This window comes from Oryzias latipes, chromosome 15 (genome assembly GCF_002234675.1).
Source record: "Oryzias latipes chromosome 15, ASM223467v1".
NCBI lineage: Eukaryota > Metazoa > Chordata > Actinopteri > Beloniformes > Adrianichthyidae > Oryzias > Oryzias latipes.
This window is the reverse complement of record NC_019873.2, coordinates 7,310,231-7,335,526: the sequence shown is the minus strand read 5'-3', so window position 1 is coordinate 7,335,526 and position 25,296 is coordinate 7,310,231. Positions and strand designations below refer to the sequence as shown.

Here is a 25,296-nt window from a genome sequence, read left to right as displayed (position 1 = left end):
CCTGCTCTACAGTATCAGTTTTTTGTTGCTGAAGGGCGCCCTCTACTGACGAAAAGTTATTAGACATCTCTTAAAAGACGAACATTAAGTGTTTAACAAGTTCTTGTGTTTTTCTGGTGGAGAATATATATATATAAAAAAACATTAAGCTTAAAATTGCAGTTTGAGTATTTTTTTATTCAAATTGTTGTGAATCAGCAGCAGATGAAAATATGCTGTTTATTTGTGATGTAGAAAAGACGTCCACAAGCTCCCTGCTCCGCTCTGATGCATCAGAATGGATCCATGAACATCAGTTTTTCTCCCCTGAGCTGGAATCTGGGTCAAAACTATACGGCGGGATAGCTTTTTTTGCTGTTAAGTTATGGGTGTGAGGGGCGGCAAGCCAGCGGGAGAGTTTAAACTGAGAGCTCTCAGCAACGGGAAGGGGGTACGGGGTTGCTACATGCCAACAGTCCCTGCCCACAATTCAGAGGCAAATTTCGAATGACCTGCTGCCACTCTGCAGAAACAGTCATGGCAAATTACAGGTTTTTATTTACTATTTTGACTAAAAACAGCATACTCATAATTAAATGGGGACACTTCCAATAGATCAGAAGATGACTGGAGTTTACTATAAAGTTTAATAAAGTGAAAATACCCCCCCCCCCCCCCCAATAAAAAACAAAACAGGCATGGTGTAGTTTTTAGGGGTTTAATAGGTGTGTGAATTGATTTAAAGGAAGTGAAACACATACAAAAATACCCTTTCAATACATTTTAGAAACAAACATCTAAACAACCTGTTTTGTTAAATGTTTCTGAAGAGCAAAACATGTTGGAACAGAATGGAGCAGATCGATTTCAAAAGACCTACCTGCTATGAATGCGATAAAAAAAAAAAAAAAAAAAAAAATCACATGGTACAAATATGCAAATATAAATAAAGTGATAAGAAAACCCCTAATTCTGAAGAGTATGCATTTTGAAAAAGAAATGGCCCTCTTTACGTTTAGTTTGGGATGCAGAAGAAAAACAAGAGAAAATCTAAAGAGGCCTGCACCCCCAACTCACTGCCTGCTCCACTGAGGGGGGGCTTCACTCACACTAAGAAGTATGCATGTATCTCCTGTGCAGACACCCAGCTTCAGCGTGGAGAGGCGGGGCCAAAGGCAGACAAGGAGGAGGCATCCCCCCCCACCCACCAGAGAGTCGTCCGCCCAGAAGATGCCTTTTAAGAACCTCCACAGGAGGCGCAGAGCACCCGAAACCAAGTGAGATCTCCCTCCGAGGCGCCAACGCATCCAGCGAGCTCGCACACACAAACGCACAACTCCTCTCATTCGACACCGCAGACTCTCAAACAGACCCGCTGCCCCGGAAGGGAGATGAGTGAGGGTGGACAGGTGTGTGTGGCGGGGGAGAAGGTAAGGTGTGTGATCCTGCAGGTCGCGGTCAGACTTTAGTGATGGCGGCTCCAACATGCCATGAAGGAAACCACCAGCTGCTCAATCTGACATATTCTGGTACACGTCATTCTGCTATGATTCTTCACATTAAACATCAATCATTCTTTAAAAAAAAAGGAACAGCACTCCCAGAAAACACAGATGTTGCTGTTGACATGAGGATGTTTTTTTGTCATTTTTAACCGGCACCTGAGAAGCTCCAATCATCTACTCACTGCAAACCCACGGCTGACCTGGAGTCCTCCTTGGGGAGGTCTGCTCCCTCCCACTGCTTCCACACAATCCAGCGTCTTCACAAGTCTCCAGGGCTGGACGCATTTTTGTTGTTTTTTGTTGTTTTTTCTTTTTTTTTTTAAACAAGTAGTCGAGAGAGGAAAATTTTTTTTTTTACAATTTTTTTAAACTATTTTTTCATTTTTAGATAAAACTACAATATAATGATCAAAAGACTTCTCAGAGATCTTTTGCTCTTCTTAAGACAAAAAGTTATGCACATCAACATTTACTGTACAGATTTCTGCTGAGGACCAAAGGAAACCAAGAAAAGAAACCGGCTTACTCCAGACGGGAGAGCAGCAAGCATCAGGAACTGATCTTTTTAAACGCAAGGACTGAAAAAAGGAGGAAAATGAAAGGAACAGCTCGTTTTCCGTGTGTTTACACAGAGGGAGAGGAGGCTGTTGCTGCTTTAGTTCTCTGCCTCGTCTCCAGAGCTCGAGGGTTCAACGCCCAAAAGCTGAGAGCATGGCAGCACTGAACAAACCCGCGATCAAACCTGGAATCTGAAGGATCTGAGCTGAGGTGCCGGTCCTGCGGTGTCAGGAGGCAGACCGAACCGACCCGGAAACGCTCCCAACCGTGTGTCCTCCTCTTCCTCCTGCTGCCGTTTGGCCAGCGAAGCCCCGCCTCCACGTGAGAAAGAATCCTGTCCGTTTGGTTTCTTCAAGCTATGTGGATTCTGGCTTTCTCTGTTTCCTTCAGCCGCTTGGCCTGCTCCTCCAGAGAGGGTGAGTGGGGTCTTTTTGATCCCGCCCCGTTTAGGGGGTCCACGACTCGACTCACTAAAGTGGGGATGGAGCTGCCGACGGGGGGCGCCACGCTTTTGGGAGCAACATGTTCTGCAGCAGCAGCAGACATAAAAATGAGGGGGGGAAAAAATTCCATTTAGTACGTTGGTTTAAAAATATAAAAATAAAGAGTATTGTTTGGATCTGTTTATTCTTGAGGTTTGATTTTCTAAAATCTGTTTTTGGTTTGTACAGTGGTTCATTTTTTAGACATAACTGCTTATAAAACAACTTTTCACAATTAACAGCGTTTTTAAGGGGGACTATAAACACTATAATGACGAATTCTTAAATTAAAATTAAAGAGAAAAGCAGTTTTTTTCACAATAAAATAATCAGGAAATGCATCAAAAGTTTGTTTAACCCTTCACCAAAACAGTCCTCGCTCTTTGATTTACCAGAACTCGTCATCCGTTTATGTGATTAACGTAAATCCTACAATTGATTAACATAACTTCATATCAGCTTTGCAGCTTTTTTCCACGACAGCATCAGCTGGATATCGTTGATGGGATATACAGACTGCCGACTGCTATAGCTCCATGTTTGCTTACCGTAATTTCCGGACTATAAGCCGCTACTTTTGTCACAAACTTTCGACCCTGCAGTTTATTCAATGATGTGGGTAATTTATGCTTCTATTTAACGGCCACCAGGGGCGCTCCAGCAGTCTCAGAGTGGAGACTGCCTGCATAATTCTACGTCCAGCAACAAGCGCGATTGCTTTAATACACACTCAAGCAGCATGGACCTAGCTTCAGCTCTTAGACACCTCAGTCATGGTGCAATAAAAGAAACACCCATGCTCAGCCGCGTCCCACAATCCTTTGGTGCCATTAGACCCAACGTGCACGTGACCGCCACTACAATATTTCGCGGCTTTCAGGGTAAAAGCAATCGTTAAAAGCAGTGTGAAAAAAATCCACCATCACCAATGGGTTTGGAAAAGCCAGTCTGCTGCGTGCCAGAAGTTTCCTTCACTGTTGTGGAAGGAAACTTCTCGGCACAGCGCGCCGCGCAGAGCCTGGTAGGCCGTGCATAGGCGCGTGCCGCGCACGCTTATAAGTCACTGCTGCTCTCTTTTACTGGTATGTTTTTTTAACCAGCCCTGTTATTTCCACATTGCTGCTGTGTTACTGCCGGAAGGAGGGGAGAGCTGCTCTCGCGTTCCGCTGCAGCTCCCTGCTCCTTCTTAAACACACACGCGGTTTCAACACATCCTCAATCTACAACACAGTGTGGCGAACCGGGGGTTAGCCCCGCCTTAAACCCCTAAGACTCATGGGAAGGGGGGAATCTGAGTGTGAATTTCCACAGCATAACTGAGGGAGCTGTTAGCTGAAGTGAGGTCCATGCTGTTTGGCAGATGTGGGTGTGTTCAAATAAATAGGCTAAACTACAATGTCCTCCTCCCTCTGAGACTAACGTGGTCTCTCAGTAATTGGGTCAAAATAATCAGTGACGTGCCAACTGAGTTGCCATAGCACGCGGCTTGTGTACATAAATAGTGAATAATCCTCATTAAATTGGGTGGGTGCGGCTTGTAAATAGGTGCGCTCTATAGCCCGGAAATTACGGTACTTGTATTTGTGTTTTTCATTTGTGTTATTCTCTCTTTGTTGGCCTGTTTTTGAAAGACATGGACTTTTCTCCCCACTCGTAGTGAATGCGATGGCATTTCCACCAAGTCTGGGTCTGCGGGTGCATCGTTTACATCACTGGTCTCCAGTCTTTTTCAGGCCACCGACCGGTTTAATGTCAGACAATATTTTCACGGACCGGTGCAAACTGGGCCGAAGTTTGCGTTTATTATTTTTAAGCTTCCGGTTTCTGAAAATACAATTTTTCAAATTAAAATGTTGCAAGAAATTTAGTTTTTAAAAATCTGAAAACATTAGTCAACTGTTTTACTTTTTACAGATGACAAAGATTCAATGAAACAAAGCTTCCGATTTGTAAAAAAGTTGAAAAAAAGCAACATTACAGACATTTGTTTTTAAATAGATGACCATTATAACATTGAGAACTCAACTCTGTCAGATCATCTTTCAGAGCAAAAAGATTGATCATATTTTGCTGTTACATAAATCATGATTTATTGTGTATTTTGTGCCAAAGTTTCTGCCTAGATCACTCTTGCTGTAGGAAAATTCAGAATTGTTCAGTTTTCACAAATCTGCAACTTTATTTGATTGATTCTTTATTCTATGTAAAATGTTTGCGGCTGGTTTAAACTTAGACTTTGGGATGAAGAATTTCCAAAGTGGTTGCAAACCACCGGACGCCAACTTAAACCGCAAAAGCAAAATAAAATGACAACATTCAAGTCAGTTGCTGCATTTATATGCAAAGCGGCTGTCTCAATAAGACTCCTGGTTTTGTCTGTAAATAGCAGCTTTATGTTTCTTTAAGGTTGAAAGCTTTTCTTTGGGTTCCTCAGACTCTTTTCTCCCCAAAGAAACTTTCTAAATACGTAAAAATTTTTGTTTTTTAATGAGCTTTTTCTTAGCCTTTAATTAGCATGAGGATCTAATGAGGACTATCCAGGAATTCTGAACTGATGAATGAAATGTTGCGTCTCTATGTTTGAGGAGAAGGCAGACCTGTTCAACAGCCACAGCTGCTCATTTTCCTTCAGAACGATCAAATCTGGTTTTGCTGACAAACATCAGGATTTAATGGTGTTCTACACACAGGTCATCACTGATGTGGGGTTAAAGTCCTTCATTTAGCCCAGAGCTCCTCAAACCTTTAATGTCAAACATTTTCACAGATCTGTATGAAGGAGGACGGAGTTGACATTTTTTTAAAATATTAAAACTGTCTGTAGAAATTTGACAGAGGATGAACATTCAATGAAACAAAGTTGTGGATTTCTTGAGGTTTCTGGTTTGTGACAGTAGAGTCAGGTCCCGCATTTTAATTAATTTAATTTATCCGTCGCAGCAGCCGCTTTAAGAAGGTAGCAGATGTTTTTCGGACACGTGACCGAGAAACGACTTGACATGCGACAGGAGAAAGTCGGTCGGATGTGGTGGACGACAGACTCCGGCGGTTTTCCAAAAGAAAACGGCTTTCAGAATCAGAAAATAAACAGAAAGTTACAGTGTGTATTTGTCTGGTATAAAGCGATCGTTCCCCTTCACCCTGTCACACTGCTTCATCGCACTTCTACGTTTATTGAAAAAACTGGTGTGTTTTTTTCACGGTTTGAGCACTGTTCAGTTACCTGAACCCTTTTAAAAGTACAGATGGCATTTCATAAAATCCAAACGGTACATTAAAATAATGCGCCTTAGTATTTCTTCACTCTTTTTTGCTAAGGTTTTCTTGTCACGGCGAACGAACTGATACTCACTGGATCCGATGACGGGGATGGACATTCCCTTCTCCTCGCTGGCAGGAGCAGGATCGCTGGAGAGGCTGTCATCAAACATCGGGGGCTTCGGGGGTGTGATGCTGTTTGTGTTGAGATAGACAATGACACATCGGACAACCCCCCCCCTCCCATCTGTCGCCAAAATGTATTGGAGAAAAGGCGCGGCTCACCTGTGGCGGTTGAGCGCCAGCTTAATGGAGTTTTTCACGACCCGACAGCTGTTGCTGGCGGGGAGAGGAGACGAGGCGTCTGGCAGCTCCATGCTGGGAAGTCTCTGAGATACGAAACATGCAGAGTTTAACCACGAAACAACTGAAAAGTGATGAGGGCTGGAGTTCAGGCGCACCTGTGTTCTTGAGGTATCGATGGTTGGAATGGGCTTTTCCTTGGAACCAGAGTGAGGAGGCTGTGAGGGGACAGAGGCGTCATCCTGGAAGCTTTTCTTTCTGCTAACAGAACCGGCATGAAACACTCACGGTGCTCGGTGCGTCTCCGGCTGGATGGGAGTCAGAGGATGGTGGATATGGCTCTTTAAATGCAGCATCATCACTGGACACAACCTGCAGCAGAACACCACGTCAGTCATCTGAGATCCATTCCAAATTTCCCACAATCCTCTCTTACATCTGTGCTTCTGGGCTTTTTGGCCAGGTCCTCTTGTGTGGGGGAGTGCGGCCTCTTGGTGGCGCCTCCGTTGACGGGTTCCTCCAGGCCGTTGGGCTCCTCTTTGGGGCTGCTGGTGGCGCTGGGGTTCACGTCCGCGCTCGGCACTGTGTTGATGGCGCCGCTGGCGGGTGGAGAAGGAGGCTTCGTCTTGGAAGGAGGCTCTGAGGAGGAGAGTTTGCACATTTCTCAACTATCCTGCGAAGTCCATTCCTTTCTTTTTGAATCAAATGTTTTCGTCTCACTTGAGCCGATAGCCGGCAATGACATGCCTGGGTCTCCAGCAGCAGCTGCGGCTGCGCTGGGTGTGGGGGGGCTCTCCACAACCAGCTGCTTTGGGGGACTGACGCAGCAACATGCAGAGAAAAACGGCTCAGCGTTACGGCATCATCACCCAACTGGGAAACTTAAAGAGGTGATATCAAACTCTTACCCGTCGTCTGGATCTGATGGAGGTTTGAGGGCCTTGCTGGTTGGAGAACTGAAGGGAGTCCCTGAGTCTGTGTCTCTGGAGCTGTCCAGGTGACTGTTGTCCAAAGACAAGCGCTTCGGGTTTCCACCGTTGGAGCCACGGTTCACCTCTGCTATGCTCTGCAGGAAACCAGAGAGGTTTGGAAAAACGGCACAGAGACGAAGAAAGAGAAGAAAAACCCGTCTAACCCTTTTCTTCCTCTGGACCAGCTCAGGAGGCAGATACTGGTGGAGCTGCTTCTTCTTCACATGCGTGGCTTCAATCTTCATGCCGTCCTTCAGCATGTTGATGTTGTTGGCTTGTCTGTAAACTGTAGAGAAGAGGGTTAAAAGAGGAGGTCCCATCTTGACAGGTGTTAGATTTGAGGTTTGTGTTGTGTATGTGTGAATGCCATCACACAAGAGAAATGAAACCTCTTCTAGTTTAATTATTGACTGCATATGAGAACTGGACCGAGCGATTATGCCGTGCCCCAAATTAAGTCAATTCAGTTATTGTTTCGCGATACAGACGTTGCCATGTTGGAATCAGATGACGGCAGCAAGCAGGGATTGGTCTGAGTCATTGTTTCTATGGCAACCACTCTCGCCAATGCAGGAGTGAGCTTATTAAAGGTTTACACCAGGGGTCGACGGTGCAGGTGTCTGTTATTTTGACAAATATTGGCATCTGACGGTCTGATTGTCAGCTGGTTATTCTGGCTCAGATGCAGTCATACTGCGCTGTCTCCGGCATTGTCTCGCAAAAAAAAAAAAAAAAAAAACACAGCACAAGCACCTCATTTGCTCTGGGCGTGAGTATAACTACAGCCCTGAAAGAAAGTGTCTTTGTTCACCATTCTCACATGTTTGGAGAAAATGCATATTTAGCGAGGTCTCTGCAATTTACAAGCCCAGGAGAAGTCGTTTCGTTGGAAAATACAGAACAACTTTGCTTCCTGCAACACAATCTCATGCTGCTTACCAGGGATTACTGACGATTTAAAAACATACATGCTGTGTTTTATTTACTTGATAAAAGTTCATGGAGCTTTTTAATTTACATTTACAAGAAACCTCCGGCACATTTCAAGTTTTCTTTCTCAACTCTTCACAAAGCTAAGTGATCTAATTTATATTGAAGGTGCATTTACTATAAAAACTTTCAGGCAACTGACTGTTACTCCCTGCACTTTTGGGAGCTATTCATTTGCTTTTTTTTTTTTAATGTACCCCATTTTTAAATAAACTGAGTTCATTTTGGTTTTGGTATTATTCTAAACTTTGGTGCTAATATGTTAACTTTTTTCTGCAATGAGCATCGGCTCTAAATATCAATTATTGGAATTCTTGACCACCAATATTCATCAGTCGATCTCTAGTCCACATCCCTACCACTTGAAAGTGGGCTTCATCAAATCTGTCAAATAGTGGACATGGGGGCCAGCAGGCACTACATATGTTTATTCAGGCATCTGATTGGACAGTTTATAACTTGAATTACTTGCAATAAAGAAAAAATATAAAAATATATTAAAAAATTTTTTTTTAAGTATCTATTAGGAATGGTTATACTGAACAATAAAATGACTATTAGCTGTTTATTTCTCTATAGAAGTCTACGGGATTTTGGCTTTGTGGAACCAGCGGGTACTTCCTGTTTGGAAGGCGAGAGGGCAGGGGTCACTCAGTCAATGGGTTTAGGTAGCTGGGAGTAAAGTTTACCGTGTAGTAAAAAGAAGACTACAATCTTTAAACTATTTCACATTTCCTGGAAACAATCTAACCAACTCTGGCCCATTTCCTGACCTACCAGTGTCTGTGAAGCTCTGGATGTCGTACGTCAGGTCGATGTTCACGCTCTCTGCATTTTCCACCTTTTTGAAGATGATTCCAATGAACCACATGCAGACAAAGTCATTCCTGTGACCACAGAGGTGAAGGGTTAACATCAGCAGGACAAGGGAAGTTCTGCTGCCGCAGCTTCTGAACGTACTCGCTGCGGTTTTCTTTGGAACCCGGAAAGGACTGAGGGTTGACATGAGCCAAAGTTATGTACTCGTTCCGTTCCAGGTTCCCCACCAGGACCCGGATCTTTGACTCCACGAGGCCGACCCTGCAGAGGAGTCACCAAGAGTAAGCTTTGAGACTAAAAGGCACGAGACGGATGGAGCTCCAACACTCACCATTCTAGGTGGTTTTCCTCTGTTGATGCACTTGCAGTCAGAACAATGTAATGCCTGCAGACAGAAAGCAGAACCAGACACCGTGTCAAACATCTTATTCTATGGAAGAATAACGCCTCCTATTGTCTGTCAACTCTTTAACACTGAAGCTGTTGGTGCACATTAAATTACTGCAGCTCTTCAAGCATTAATGCGATAAGTGTCATTCTAACAGATTCTGAGGCTGAGAAGTGCAAAGAGTTACGGTCATTCAAAGGAGGATGTTCGTTATCCCTAGTGCTATCTTGTGGGGTCCAGATGACCCCACCCTTACATTGACGTGTTCTCCCTACCATGACAAAGGTGGATAAAGGTGGAGAGGATTTCAAGTAATCCATGGACACCAGTGAAGATCACAAATCATTGAAGAAAAAAGGTCCAGCACACTGTCTTGTGGGTCTAGATGACCCCACTCCCAACGTTAACGTTGGGAGTGGGGTCATCTGGACCCCACAAGACAGCACAAGGGTTAAAGGCTCAACCAAGGTTCTTTTTAGTTTTTAAATTTTGGATAAGCGACTTCCCACCTGCCAGAAAAAACAAACGGAGCCTAGCTATGACATCATCTCACATCTTTCAGTAACTCCCGGGAACCAACACGTACTTGTATTTCTGGAAGAAGCTCGGAGGCTCGAAGAGCTTGGGCCACTCTGCTTTGCCTTGAAGGATCTCATCTGTGACGCTGAGACCTGACGGAAACATGTCGTTAGTCCTCAGAAACATCTGCATGCACGCTGGGCTGCACAATATAAGGAAAACTTCCATGTGCAATATTAGCGAATAATGCACATTTGAATTTCACTGCGATCATTTTATTGATTTATTATTCAAGGACACACACACTAAAGAATTATCTAACTTTCTGGTGGTACTGGCCAAAACTAATATCAACGAATGAAGAACAATGTAGGTAGTGTGCGCTTGGACTTTTATGAAATTATAATGGTGTCTCTGTCTATGTATCCTTCCTGTGTGAATGTTAAACTATAGTCAGTTCTTGGTAAGGAAAAACATGTTTACTCTGCAAAGTTTAAAAGACACACACTAAAGACAATTGTAACGTCTTTGTGTGGCATTTTCATGTGGTATTTCTTAAATTGCAATTCTGTGTATTTCTTTATTCAAATCATTGTGAATCAAGAGCAGATGAAAAAATACCATTTAAAGAAAAGAGCTTATTTGTTACATAAAAAAATACAGGGGGCGGGCCACAAGCTCCTCTGCTCCATTCTGATGCATCCACTGACAGACAAATGGATCCATGTACGTCTTTGTTCTCCTCGTCTGAGCTGGAATCGCGCTTCAGGGGAGCAGTGGGTGTTAAGTTGAACCATTTATTGCAGTTTACACCGTATTGCGGTGATGATACATTTTAGATTATTTGTGCAGGCCGGATGAGGTTTACCGTATTTGAACTCTTCGCTCATGATGGTGCGCGTTGATGTGGAGACGTTGTAGGTGGAGTTCTGCTGAGGGTAGGCAGGTGTGATGATGGGCATCAGGTGATATCGGTCAGACGGGTTCACCTGCAAGACAGAGCAGCAATAATGAGAGGACCAGCAAAAAACCAGAGACATGACGGCCGGCACTGAGCTGCTCTATCGTTTGTAAACTTCTACAACAACCGGTGAAGTGACGCTCTCTTAGCAAAACGCCGTGCAGTGTGGATCAAACAAGAAGCTAAATAACAGCTAAAACACAAGTGATGAACAGTTTCTTTGTGGGATTTTTAATTTAAAAAAAAGTAAGTTTATGATGGAGATGACATCTAAAATTTAAACATTTATATTGTAGAATTTAAGTATCAGAGCTGCTTACACTCTGGAAACCATCTGCTACACAGTAAAAGTAAAAAAAAAAAGAAATTTCCATTTTTAGTATAAGAAATTAAAAATACGACAGAAGTTCCAAAGAATTCAGAAATCCTTAGATTTATTTTTAAAAAGCCAAACATTTACATTACAGTTGTGCTCAGGGGTAGAAAGTGTTGACTCATAGCATTGCACTGCAGTGCCCCCTTGTGGTATGTTAAGCTGCAGCAGTACATGGTCCCTGTACAAAGGGCTTCCAGAAAATCAAAACATGCAGTAAATAAGCACCATCTCGGCTAAAAGTCCTTCAATGTTTAGACAAAAACATATTTTTTATGCTTCAAAAACAGGTGAAAAATGTATTTCATCATTCTGTGCTCACCATCTTTCTATATGGTGCAGATAAAATCCTTTAATGTTTGTCACCTTCATCAGTTAAACATTTCCTTCGAATGCAATTATGCATTAAAATGAAGCTGCATTTACAAAGTGGGGGCCATGATAAAAAAGGCTTCAAGTAAAAAAAGTGCTTTGGTAATGTCCACCTTCCTGCTTCAATCTGCTCTGGAAAACCTTCCTCCCACCAGAGTTGAGCGACCATCACAAGAAGACAGTTTTGTTTAGATGTGAGCTGCGGCCCATACTCACTCTGGGATCCCACACAGGTAAATTCAGATTACTGTCTTCAGGTTGTTTCAATAGCACCGGATTAGGCCATTCCCTGCAGACGAGAATGGAGAAGCGTGTTGGATACATGTGTCCCTAACATCTGAGACGTTCAATATGCCAACCAATGAAAGGAAAACAAGCAGAGAATTTACATTTGACCTTTTGTTTTCACCGATCCTTTACACAATCACAACAACAAACAACAATCACTATTCAATGTTATATGAACTGTGGAAGCAAACCATCATCTGGGCTGGCATTGAAGGATTTCACCCCTAACCGTTGGAACAAAACAAAAACATAAAAGGAATTTGAATTTTACTTTTTTTAACTGGGATCTCCTTGATGTGAGAACTGAACCCAAAAAGCTGAACCACTGACAGCATAAGAGAACTGGACTAAGTGTGTCGTCACCCATAGAAAATGCCTTACTGCAATAACCTGACAGTAATGATTCTAAACATCCAGAAACATGTTGCTTTATGCTGCTTCATGGTTGTACCCCCCCCCCCCCCCTTATATATTCACCCTCCTACCCCTTCTTCAACATGCCTCTCTCTCTTCTTCCCTCCTTTTCTTTTCCATCCCGCCAACAAAAAACAGTAACAAATAAAACCAATATAAATAAAGTTTAGCCTAAATTACAAAGGGGGTTTATTCAAATAAACACCTACTGTGTCAAAGATTCATAACCCCTTTTGTTAAAGTAAAATATGTCCAACACAGGAGGCCTTCAGCTCTCATCTGTTTGCTAAGCTGTTTGATTGGGGGCTTTTGGGCAGCACATGCTTTTACTGAGTTATCCATCCATCCATCCGTCCATCCATCCGTGTGTAAATCTTTTGGGACTTGTCTCAAAAGTAGCTCGCATGCCAAAAAAGTGTGAGCCCCCCTGGTCTGGAGTAACACAGAAAAAAGATGGGCGTTTGTCGTTTCTAGGTTTGCAGCACAGGTTTCTCACATATTCTTTCTGCATGGTTAGATGCATGACTTTATAGACACGCAAATACCTGGAGTCATTTATTTGAAGGGGTGAGTCTAGCCCAGAGGTGGGCAAACGTTTTGACTGGTGGCCCACATAGGGTTCTATAACTGGATAGAAGCACTGGACCAGGAGCAGATGTGTGGAGTCAGAAAGAGATAACATGGAATCTGGATGAAAACATTTGGATTGAAAATTATATTTTAAAACAGAGCATTTTAGAGTTTCTTGTTAAAAACTTTTGTTCTCATTTTAAAGCCAATCGCACCAACGGCTTGATGTACCTCGTGTAAAACTTCATGTGGTTTTTGAATGATAGAAAGAAAGAATGAAAAACAACAAATCCTCCAGCACCACATGGATGCTAGAGCAGGTCCCCCAGGCTTTTTCTTGTGAGGACCACAATAATTCTTTCTTTAAAACTTTAAACTTATTTTGTCTTTCTTTTATTGTGAAGCCCTTTAGGGGAAATGTAAAGTGAAATATGAATAAAGTTTCATTTATTCAATCATGATCCTTTTAATAAAATAAATAACACTATTTATGAAATTAAAAAATGACCAAATAACTCAAACTTTCAAAGACAAAAAGTCAGGAAAAACAATACTGATACAATAAAAATAAAACAATAAATAGTGGATCCTCTCCGTCATTTTCCTGCTGAGACTTTAAAGCTGCAGCACCTCACACGTCTCACGGTTTGTGCTAAAACTGAGCAGCTGTGTCCTGTTCGTCCGTTTCTCATCCAGTAATAATGAAAACAAGCAAATGTCTTTGGCCGCATTTACACTGCATGGTTCAAGTGACCCAATTCCGATTGGTTCCTCTCATGTGGCACAGATCGGATATGACGGTGAACGTGTAAGCAGGAAAAAAGCGCATGGATTCCGATTTTCTCAGATCGGATTCAGGCCTCATTCATATGTGGAAATAAATCGGATACGAATCGGATTTGTGCATTTGCGTGTGCCATGTAAGCAGACAAATCGGATATTAACCCAGTAAATGAGAGTCGTACATCAGTGACGTCAACTCAGGACACCACCAACTGAGATCACATGACTTATTCAGGTGCTTTTGTGTGCTGATTTTGCTGTTCGAGAACAGCTGAAGCCCCATCAGCGTGTTACCTTTCAGCCTCAGGCTTCAGACCGTAGTCGGAAACCGCTGTTATTTCCAGTCCGGTCCCGGTCGGGACGCAAACGGTAACTAATCAAGCGGGACACTATTGCTCTGGAACAGTCTATAAGCCGTTTATTTCTTTGCTTGGATCAAACTGCAAACACTTCTTCATTCAAAACTCAGAGAGAACACATAAGCCGGCCGAGCAGCCCTCCTTTTTCATCTCCCGTGCATCCCCTCAGGAGCGCCCAAGGCAACGCCTTCAAAGTCCAAAGGAGGTCCGCGGAAGGCGGAAATGCTGCTACGTACTCCTCAGAACGTCTGTTTGATAGTTTCAGCATTGTATAGTGTAAATGCAAAAATCGAATACGGGTCACTTTTAAAAGGTGATGTAAGCGGGTCATCAAAGTAAATTGGATATACCGTAGTTTCCGGGTTATAGAGCGCACCCGATTACAAGCCCCACTCACTCATTTTCACGTGTTAAGCTTACTTCTTACATACATAAGCTGCGTCAGTGTACAAGCCGCATGCACTATGCAACGCCGTCAGCACGACATAGCAAGTCCTGACTCCCATGTTGGGTGAAAATGTGGGAGGAGACAGCCTTGCATCAGATCATGAAATTACATCTGCCAAACAGCATGCATGTCACTTCTGTTCACAAGTTCCTCAGTTATGGGTTTTTAAAAAATTTTTTTTACTTATTGACACTTGAGGTATCATACATAAAATTACAAACAGTAACCATATAATCAACATTACATCCCTCAGTTATGATGAGGAAATTTACCTCAGCGATTCCCCATTTCCCATGAGTCTTAGGGGCTAAAGGCGGGGCCAACGCCCGGGTCGCCACACTGTTGTCAGTGTTTAAGAATGAGCAAGGAGCAGCAGTGGATGGAGGGGCGAACGGGAACAGCTCTCCTTCCGCTTGTGTCGCGGCAGCATTATGGTACCAACAGGTCTGGTCAAAAAACACACCAGTAAAATAAAGCAGCGGCGATTGAAAAGCGCGCGCCTCAGCGCGGCGCGTGCGTCAGAAGTTTCCTTCCACAACAAACACTGTTGCTCCGTGCTTGCCCCGCGCGCTCCTTGTCTCCCCTTCCTATCTTCTCCGACACCCCTGGCCAGGGCGGCTACAGGGAGGAGCGCTTCGTCCCCATTGCACCGGTGGACGGAGCGTATCGTGTCTGTGCGGAGCAATCGGACTTAATACTGTATGTTTTGTGTATGAGGGGAGGATGTGTTGTTACGTGTGGGAGCCTTCAGACTGCCATCGGTCCCGCAGCTCAATGTGAACGAGCAGCAGGAGAACATGTCTCCAGCTCACACAGCGGCTGTGGTCGGTGTGAGCTTTTCAAAGTAAAATTCCGCTCAGTCTTTAGAAACCATTAAAAAGATCACGTCAATTTGCGTTTCCAATCGTGTCCTGACAAAATAAAGGCTGATGTTATTCCCACATATTTACATGCAGCCCAGCTGCAGATTGCTGCATTTCCCGCATAGATTCATGTTCATCCAGCCTAAATGTTGTTAGCTTCTGTTAGCCTTCACCTAACCGTACTTCCGGCTTCGTTCTGCCAGAAAAAAGCACTCACCACACAGATTAAAAATAAAATGAGCGAACAGACGCTTCATAATATATTATTATATTATATAATATAACGGAGCTGCTAATAGATGGGCTAATAAATAGATGGGCTAGTGTCACTATGACTCTGAGGTAAACTCACTCCTGAGCATGCGCTGTTCTCTCCGTCACGCAGCTGACCGGCTTTTCCAAACCCGTTGGTGATGGTGGATTTTTTCACACTGCTTTTAACGATTGCTTTTAACTTGAAAGCTGCGTCATATTGTAGTGGCGATTACGTGCACGTTGGGTCTAATAGCACCAAAGGATTCTGGGATGCGGCTGGGCATGTGTGTTTCTTTTTGTTGAACCATGACTGAAGTGTCTAAGACCAAAAGTGAGGTCCATGCTGTTTGGCTGCTTAAAGGTGTGTTCAAAAACAGATGACTTGTTGCTTGGAGTTGGATTAAGCATCCAACCCGTGCTCTGAAACTGAAAATATGTTCATGGCGGCCACCAAATAAATCCGTAAATAAGCCACGTCACTGAATAAGCCGCAGGGCTGTGAGCGCAGGACTAAAGTAGCGGCTTATGGTCCGGAAATTACGGTGGTCAGAAAATCAGATTTGGGCATCAAGAACGCAGCCCAAGTCTTCTGCTGCAGCTAGCTGTACCAGTACAGAGTTCCCTCGTTTATTCCAGGAGTTATAAGTTACGTTCTAAAAATAACCCGTGATCGGTGAAATCCACGGAGTCCGATTACAGACGTTAATGGCAGTAAAACTCCTCACTGCTGCACACTTTCTACACTTTTCTCACACGACATAAATATTTTCACCCTTATCTCTTGTTTAAATTCTCAAAGATCAAACTTTCATAGAAATGAAGTCCAGGATCTTAGAATGAAAACAAAGATCTGATGGCGATCAAAGATTTCTGCAGATCTGAAGAGCTTCTGTACAGGAGACACGGCACAGAGGAGACTGATTGACAAGCTTTTCAGCCAATCAGCCACGGGCCGTAGTTTGCCCACCCCTGGTCTGGCCCTAAAGTGCACCCCAAAAGAAAACAATCCAAAATCCACTTATGTGTTTACTCAAATTCAAATCAGCACTAAGGGTAGTGCTGCCCTCCCCCCCACCGTTTCTTTTCCTACTGTGAATCCTAGAAAAGGATGTTTTTACCATTTGGAGAAGACCAAGAAGAACTTGTGAACAAGCGTGGCAGCCACAGCATTGGGGTAGAGCTGGCATGTCCTGGCCACCAACATGGCCCACGATACTCCCCCGAGAAAGCCCAGCATGTTGGAGTAGATTCCTCGACCTGGAGGGAGGCGTTACCACAGAGTTTTAGGACAGGAGGATCGAACATTGGGAAAGATGTATGAACCTTGCTTACGTTTCGCCCACAGTTTGATGGCCCTTAACGTCAGTCTAAAGTTCTCTTTGTTTGGCACCAGGTACAAAATTTCATCTGTAACTCGACAACCTGTATAGGAAACATTATTTAGTTGCTTTTCCTCCGACTTGCTTTTGATAATATAGCCCAATCTGCTTAAAGTGAAGTACCGTTCAGGCTGCGGATACAGCGGATGTCCAGGTTCTTCAGGATGGAGTCTCCTCTCAAATCCAGGTTATCTGGAATGGACTGTAAGGCCAGTCTGGCAAATAGCAAGTCAATCTGCCCAGATGGAGACAAAAGTCTCATTACAACAGTAACAAGCCATTAAATGACCCAGTGATGCTTATGACATCTAACTGCACAAAAAAGCCATTAAAACTCATTCACTCATCTAAAAAAACTAAAAAAGCAGCACAAACTGACTGTTAAACCCCATTATTATCAACCCGTCATGTTTACAGGACCAATGTTTCTCATTCTTTCCTTAATAACATCAACTCCACTCAACTGAAACAGGGGAGTCTATTAGCAGGAGTATGATGTAAAGATAGCAGCAGAAAAATACAGAAATGATTCAATATGGAAAATGTTTTGGACTTTTGTGATAATAATGCCCTACTTTACATCAAAATATTCACTTGTCTTTTCTGATTTAAATATTCTGTAGGGAGAAAATCTAAACCGGCACATTCATAGAACTCTGTTCAGATGAAAAGCCAGGATTTCCTCATCATAACAGTCACCCTACAGCTTAAGTACGAGTATGAAGTCAAAAAGGTGTTTTTATTTAAACGCACACACGTCTGCATGCGGTCTCTGCTCACCTCAATCCCATCAAACTTGAATTTTATCACCGGTACAAACGCGTCCTCAACAGCCTAAAGAAGAAACCAGAGAGAAAGCATAATCAGAAAGCATCCATCAAATAAAACAGTGAAAGTTGCTGGAAGGCTGAAATTTACCCTGAGATCTTTAATCTCTTCATGTTGTTTTAACTTCTCAAAGAAAGACTGGAAAAAGTCGCTTCTGTCTACGTGGCGTGGAGCAACACATAAGGCGTCGATGTCGGCTCCTGCAAGCAGGACGGATCAGAAGAAATCCACAACATTGAGTCGGTTTACCACATGGGATTTAATGAAGCACAAAAACTTTACAGTTCCAACCCACACCCCCAAAAGGAGAGACAATGTAAAAGAATCTTGGAAAAGTGTTGTTCAACACTTTCCTACAAGGAAGTCTGTCTGTTTTCAGACTAAATTGCAGGAGAGGGGCAGAATGGGGAAGTGTTGAGAGTTAACGCAGAGTGCTGCAGGTTTCAAACCCAGAACTCGTTCCGTCTTTCTTCTGATTTTTGAACCAAGTTTCTGTTCAAGACGTTTCCAGAAAGAAAAAAGAAAAAAATAGCACACATTCTGCAGATTCCATTGCATCTTTTCTCCCAGCATGCCACTGTAGCCCCAGTTTCCCTCCATAAAGTTCAGCATAACAATGTTTACACGTTGTACAGAAAATCTAAACTTTACCTTACAAGATCCAAATTTAAGAATGAGTCAAAATTGAATGTAAACTAAGAAATCCGCATTTGTTGGCATTTGCCATTTATTTTATTATTTTCTTTTTGTTTTGAGAGAAGGAAAAACTGTAAAAATGACCATTCATTAGAGGAAAAGGGGTGAAACCATCCGTTTTCTTCTTTTTGTTTCCATTTCCTTGTCACATGAAACGGTTTGTGCGTTGTGTTGTTTTGGTTTCGTAAATATTTTGTGGGAAACAAACGTTTGTTAACAACTGCTCCTTGTAAGAATCTGATTGCGATGTGTTGGTGCCTCAAACATAAAAAGAATAAACTCATCTGGTTGGACAATCATGACCTGTGGAGTAGTTTCTCTTTCTTTGTTTAACTCAATGTAAAGGTGATCCTGCTGTTTTCCTGCTCGTCCTAAAAACATCTCAGAAGTGAGTGTGTACCTTTTGTGTGCACTCCGAGTCTGTAGGAGCCAAATGTGAATATTTTGCCTCCGACGCAGCTGATAGCCGATGGAGGAAGGTTCTAGAGGGAAAAAAAGAATTAGAAAAAGATGACAGGATTTCTGTTTGAAAAAGAGATGATTTAAAGAATGAAAAATAAATATAAAGAAAGCTATCAGACAAATTTACCTTTAATTCACTGATCTCTGCGATCCATTCCTTTACAAAGTTGTTCAGTTTCCCAAGAACAGCAAGTCTGGAAGAAAGAGCAACTTTTAACATGCGACTCCTTTAAACCTGCTCCCACGCTGTCATAACAGGCTTTAAGCTGAGTTTTTAAGAAGCTGATAATAGTTTAACATATAGAAAATCAGGTCAACTCGCTAAACATGAAGGACTAAACTTCAAAAATCAAAGTGGACACCAGGAGACAGAGGGAAACTGACAGAATGAGAACAGAGTCACCAGAAAGTGTCTGTTCTAATTAAAGCAGGACTATTTTCAAGTGAGAAACAAACGTTTGTGGCAGGAATAAAACTTAAACTGTACGTAGTGGAGGGAACTATGGAATTGTGAATTTTCTGGGACTTGAGTAACAAATTTTAGCTTCAAAAGGAGCAACCGAAGAAATGAAAAAAGAGAAAAAGAGACGACAAAAAGAAAACCTGAAAAGGATCTTCTAACGTGCTTGTATAATGAGTACTGTAAAGCAGTTTTACATTAAATCATTTTCAAATGACAAAAAAAAAAGACAAGCACCAACCAGACGTCCCAGCAGCATGTTTACCAGCACAATGAAACCGGAAGGCTATTATTAGATGCATTTACATGAACTGATGCAGCTCTGTTAAAGCAGAACAGCTGAAAAACAAAGTGAAGGGTTTGTTTTTAAGTGGTCAACACCAGAACTGCAGGGGAGAGTTGACAACCAAAGATGAATGATGAAACTGATAGATGATGTGTTTTTCATGATGAAAAAAGGAGAAATGTCTTTAGAAATGGGTCCTTTCAATGGAAAAATTGTATTTAACAATTTAATATCACATCAGGGAAACACATTCACATCATTTCAATATTTTTTGGGGTATTTAATAAGAAAATCTCTATAGTGACTCACAGCAGTTATAGAAATACTAATTGTATTATAATTTTGGTTTTGGATTATTTAAATCTATTCAATACACCAAACTAAAGACAAAAACACCAAACATGTTGAAGGTCGGTAACAGGTTGATAAAAGCAAAACCATCAGAGAAATTGAACAGGAAAATGTGATATAGATTTTCCAGACGTTAAAAAATAATTGCACGCCAACTTTATCCTCGTGTGACTTTTAAGATCCAAAGGATAGGATAAACACACAGAAATGGTCACTAAAACTGGTATCATCTAAATACAATAATAAACATGAATCCAAAGTTGAGCAACTTTATTAGCAGCATCCTCTTAACATTTGACAGCCAGTTGCTGAATTATATCCATTATTATTATGGTGTTTGGGAACAACTGTTGTAATAAATCCATATTTGGAGTAAAGACTCCTGGTTTTTATCTGTTAAATGCAGATGTATATTTTCTTTAAACTCAAAAGCTCTTCTTCCGTTTCCTCACTGGCTCTTTTCTACCTGAGAAACTCTGCGACCTGGCAGATTTCAGTTAGCGGTTGGTTCAGCCGATTTAATAAAGTAGTGGATTTATTTTCAACACGAGACAGAGAGACCGTCAAAAATAAGTAGGATGTGGTGGAGAGAATCAAGAAGTTTTCTAAAATAAAACTTCTAAAAATGAAGGTTGTGTTTTTTTTCCTCTGCAGGCCAATACCAACTTTTTTACGAACTGGTACCGGTCGGCGGCCCGGGGATCGGGGACGACTGAGTTACAGCGTATGAAATGGTTTTCTTAGTAGGGAGAATAAAAATAATTTGAGAAGAGTTTTTCTTTTTTTAAAAGCTTCACTTTACATATAGCTTGTTTACTTTAAACTACTGTGACTACACAGTCACATGGTTTTGTGTGTACTTGGAGGTAAAAACTTTTGCAACAGCACCAAGAAAAACAAAACAAAAAAAAGAACAAGCAAATCTTTTGTCGGTTCATTTTCAATTGCTATCTAAACCACATTTTTACTTTTTAGACCTTGAAAGCTCTGGACTGGCTGTACAACATAAAATAAACACTTGTGTTATCTACAAATGCATTATAAGGAACTCAATAAATTAGCTTGCAGAAATTATTTTTTAAATGACAGCGAAGAGACCAGACAAGAAGAGGAACAGACACAGTTTGAAGAGTTTGTTCCCAGTATAATCCCTTCTTTGGTGATAGAGTAGGGTAAGCACTTTCTCAGAGGACATCAACTCGATCTATCAGGCAACCAATTTAGTGACTTTCACCACACAGATTTTTAGCAGAATCAGAACCTGAAAATCCCAGATCATCTTTTCAGAGGATAAACCAAAAAGTGCAGCGTAAATAGAAATCCTGTGGCATTATTGTGATAACGAAAACCATGTTTTACCCAATGCACACCAAGTTAAAACGCTAAAAGTTGTTTAAAAATGGGGAATGTATTAATGACAAACTTTTATCCAACTATTGAAATGGAGACTTCTGCAATTTTAAGACATATACACGGATATTCACCATCTTTTCCAGAAAATTTGGGTACGGGTGTAAAAAAACACTTTAGGCAATGCAATTATCAGTCTAAAATGGAAAACAGTATTAGATTTTAGGTACTTAAATTAAATAAACCAAAAGCACTACTGTCACAGGAAGTATAAAAGTTCAAAATAAAGAGTCAGTGAAGCTTCTCATTTTCAAAGTAAAACTATTTAGTGTTTTAAGTAAATAAAATAAAAAAGAGACTGAAGTTTAGTTTACTGTAATTGATTAACTCTAAAGACGAAAAAAGTGTTTGTAAAACGTGTTTATAGGCAACACTGTTGTCAGTTTACAAGAATGGACTGCAAGTGTTTTCTAGGTGTCAATTTGAAGTAGATGTAGCTCTTTTACAATCTTATTGTCATCTATCTTCTGGAACAGCAAAGTCTTGAGGATGGAAAAACTATGGAGAACATTTACGGGATTTTTTTAGGTGATAGAAAGGAGCTGTAATGTTTATGTTTTATTTACTGCTCAGGTTAACTATAGAGTTGGCAGAAAAACTTGCTTAAAGTGGTAAATAATGTTTCTTTGAGACATTTAGTTTAAATAGTGAGAATTGTGGTTCAATGTGTGAATCATCGATCTTGATTCATGAATCAGATTAACAACCCACAGCCATGGCAAATTCTGTGCAACTTTCACGCAGTCAAATGCCACATTCAGCTGTAAATAATGATCTTTACAATTTAACTGTGAGATGTTCAGGCAGGATTATACCCAGCACACATTGTTGGAGTCTTGAATGGTGGCGTTCAGGTGAGTCCTCACCTGTGGTTCAGCTCCTCCTCATCTTCAAAAACCCCAAATGGTTGCATGGCCTCACAGAGCTTTCTGGTGTACTCGTGGTCAATTTCTCGTGGGGGCGCGAGACTAATGGCAGAGGTGATCCCATAGTGTTTCTGGGGCGGCTGCTGCTGCCCACTAGGCATGGCGCTGCAGGAGAAACAAGTTGAAATGACAGCCTCTGTAAACCAGGACAGCTAACGTGCCATTATAATCAACACATCGCGGGTCGATTTTTTTATTTCTTAAACACTAGAATGAATGAATGAAAGGTGGCATAAACACGTTGAGGGAACACCGGTTGTTGTTGCGTGTCTAAGCAGTACGGTCAGTGTGTGTAAACACTCCACTGTGACAGCAACAAACCCCGCGTGTCAACACGCTTTCAAATTCAATGTTTTCACTAATGCAACTCCAGAAACAAACAAGATAACCCAAACATATTTAAACCTCAACGATATCAAACATCAGCCGGAGCGCAGAGAGCCTTAGCACAACTCATAAACAGGTTGGTGCCGCTAACAAATGAGCTAATTTAGCAAGTTAGCAGATGCTAGCAATTAGCTTCGGAAGAATCCGTTTAATGTTTTTTCCCGGTGACATATAATGATAAAGGACACAATAAAACGTAAAATTATCAAACAAACATGTTTATTATGAGAAGGAATAAACGGTGTGTGTTCACAACAACCTGTATGCCAGCCAACATCCGGAGGCTGCAGGCCTTGTTGTGACAGTTGGCTAGCATTAGCCTTTAGCCTATTCTTCAGAAGCAGCTAAAAGCAAACGAAAACCACAAGTTGAAAAGTTGCCAGGCGCAGAACTCACCTTGACATTTCTTTCATGACACTAAAAAAAACTTGTGTTGGTTCTATATGGTGTTACTACGTTAAAAAAACTAAGAAAAGTCAGTAGGTGGGAATGATAACAGCTTCGACCTGATTACAACAATGGTCACTTTCCAAAAAGCAGTTCAAACCTTCCCAATGAACCGGAATCACTACTTGGAAGACAACGAATCAGCTTAAACAACACCGTTCGTGTCACTCTTAACGTCAAAAACGCGACATTTCTTCAGTGTTGGCGGTGAAACGGTCGTTTAATGCCGGCTTTGGGTTCTTATTTGTCATTTTGTGGAGCAAATAATAAAACACAAAGTAACCTGTTTGTTAGATGTCTGCTAGCACCACGCTGAACGACCATCGTCACAGGCACCGCCTTGCCAAGGACGTGCGTCACGTGACCAGCCGGGCCTTTAGCTGTTTACTACAACACCTTAGCTGCACAACCCGCGCCTGTTAGCAAAACCGCATTTACACGTGTTTATGGTCAAAACACCGACCTTTTTAACCAAAAAAAAAGAACCAAAACTTACAGTTTAACCAGTAACGATGACGAAACGGGGGAACATGGAGCTATATGTGTCTTTATTTTGAAAATATGTCTAGTTTAGCAAAAATAAAATATATGAGCATAGAGTGATGTCAGATAACCCTAACCCTAAAGAAAGTTGAAACAGTTTTAAAGAGGTTTTTTAATACGGATAAAAATCAAAATTAAGACGTGTACACAGGAAAAGTTCAATTTTTACTAAATATATGTTCTTCAAGACTGATCTGCTTTGAGTAGCACAATCCAATTGCCTAAAAAAACACCATAAGTGCTATTTTGAATAATTAATATTTCAGGTAAAAACAGAAATTAAATAATTTATAGCGACTTTTCAATTTTTATAGTCTTTCTTACAAATCCTTCTTGGTAATACACTGAGGACAGATGGAATTTAGTAGATTTTGAGTCTTTTTAAGGCATGACATTAGTTTATTTAAAGTTTAAAAAACACTAAGGAGTAATATTGTTTGCAAACTGAGGAGAATTAGTATAGAAAAGATTCTAAAATTTAAAATGAGTTTATTAATAATAAATGCAGAAAATTTGATTTAATTAAGAAAAAAATGCAAAAAAAGATGCATAAGTAAACCAAGACTTCATGCTTTCTGATACCACTCTGGTCACTGCAGGAACATTTCAAATCGAATGTAATCTGTGATAAAGATAGACAGGATGCCCATATTTTTTAAGGTTTGTAACCTAGTTTTTTAGGCTAAAAATATATGGAAAACAAGGAAGCATTTGGAGATTACTACTTGACTTATACATATCACATATTTGTTAACAAAAGCTTTAACAATTTTTTTTAAGGAAAACAAATACGATTGAAGACAACTTTAATTGTTAGTTCTGTTGTGTTTTTTTGTATTGATCTGGCACTGAAGAAGTCATTCTTTAACAAGATTAATCCATTTTAAGTTTCCATTCCTTCTGTCCAAATCAGACATTTTACTGTTCATTCAGGAGCCAAATTTGAGTTGCAATGCATTAGTATTCTGACCTAACCATCAATAAATGGAAGTACTTTATAAGCATTTCTTAACCATGGTTAATCATTTTTGAATGCTTTTTGGACCTTTATTGTGAAGTTTAAACATAAATCCTTTGGGCAACTCTTAAGAAATGCTTGATAGTCATATAATCGGTACTTAACTGTAGTTAGTTATTATGCTGTCCCTATCATAAATTGCAAACATTCATCAATTAAAAAATTAGTAAGAAATAATTTTTAATTATTTATGATCAGTTTAAGCACTAACATATCAGGCATTTTACACATGTTTTGATGCTCAAAACAGATATATAATAATAATAATAATGTAATATTTAAAAAACCCTCATTATTAAAGATACACTAAAATAATAATAAGCATGTTAATTGATGCATAGATAAGACTAAATAATTTAAAATAATTTTTTTTTTTTTAAATAGGTTTTATTATGGAAGGTTGGTAAATGGTGTACACTTGTATTTTTCTACCCTTTTTCAAGGCAAAAGGGCTTTATAGTCACAAACCCATTCACACACACACATTCACGTGCTGGTGGCGACTCTGCTGCCGAACACTGGCACCAACCTTCCACCATTGGCAAGGTGAGGTTCAGCGTCTTGCCCACGGACACTTCGATACATTGGCAAGCAAGGCAGGAATCGAACCCCTAATCTTACAATTAGGGAAACCTGTGATCAGAA

The 25,296-nt window shown here is 41.1% G+C and overlaps 1 protein-coding gene across 3 annotated transcripts; it reads right to left on the bottom strand.

The window, feature by feature from the left end:
- Positions 1 to 683: 683 nt before the first annotated feature.
- Positions 684 to 23,473, bottom strand: papolg (poly(A) polymerase gamma). Of its 3 annotated transcripts, none has more exons than XM_011484091.3 (24): positions 23,374 to 23,473; positions 22,197 to 22,361; positions 18,951 to 19,017; positions 18,762 to 18,843; positions 17,756 to 17,865; positions 17,618 to 17,671; positions 16,961 to 17,072; positions 16,791 to 16,880; positions 16,577 to 16,715; positions 11,695 to 11,767; positions 10,641 to 10,761; positions 9,840 to 9,924; positions 9,197 to 9,250; positions 9,007 to 9,126; positions 8,824 to 8,933; positions 7,221 to 7,342; positions 6,994 to 7,151; positions 6,806 to 6,903; positions 6,522 to 6,724; positions 6,374 to 6,457; positions 6,244 to 6,303; positions 6,068 to 6,171; positions 5,877 to 5,977; positions 684 to 2,569 (listed from the first exon to the last, which is right to left on the bottom strand). In XM_011484091.3, the coding sequence occupies exons 1-24, from the start codon at positions 23,412 to 23,414 to the stop codon at positions 2,394 to 2,396; spliced, it is 2,529 nt and encodes an 842-aa protein (XP_011482393.1). In that variant the 5' UTR covers positions 23,415 to 23,473; the 3' UTR covers positions 684 to 2,393. The 3 variants fall into 3 exon arrangements, with proteins under 3 accessions (XP_011482393.1, XP_011482394.1, XP_004077012.1); XM_011484092.3 differs by having other exon boundaries at positions 6,833 to 6,903; XM_004076964.4 differs by having other exon boundaries at positions 23,040 to 23,391.
- Between the last annotated feature and the right edge of the window lie 1,823 nt (positions 23,474 to 25,296).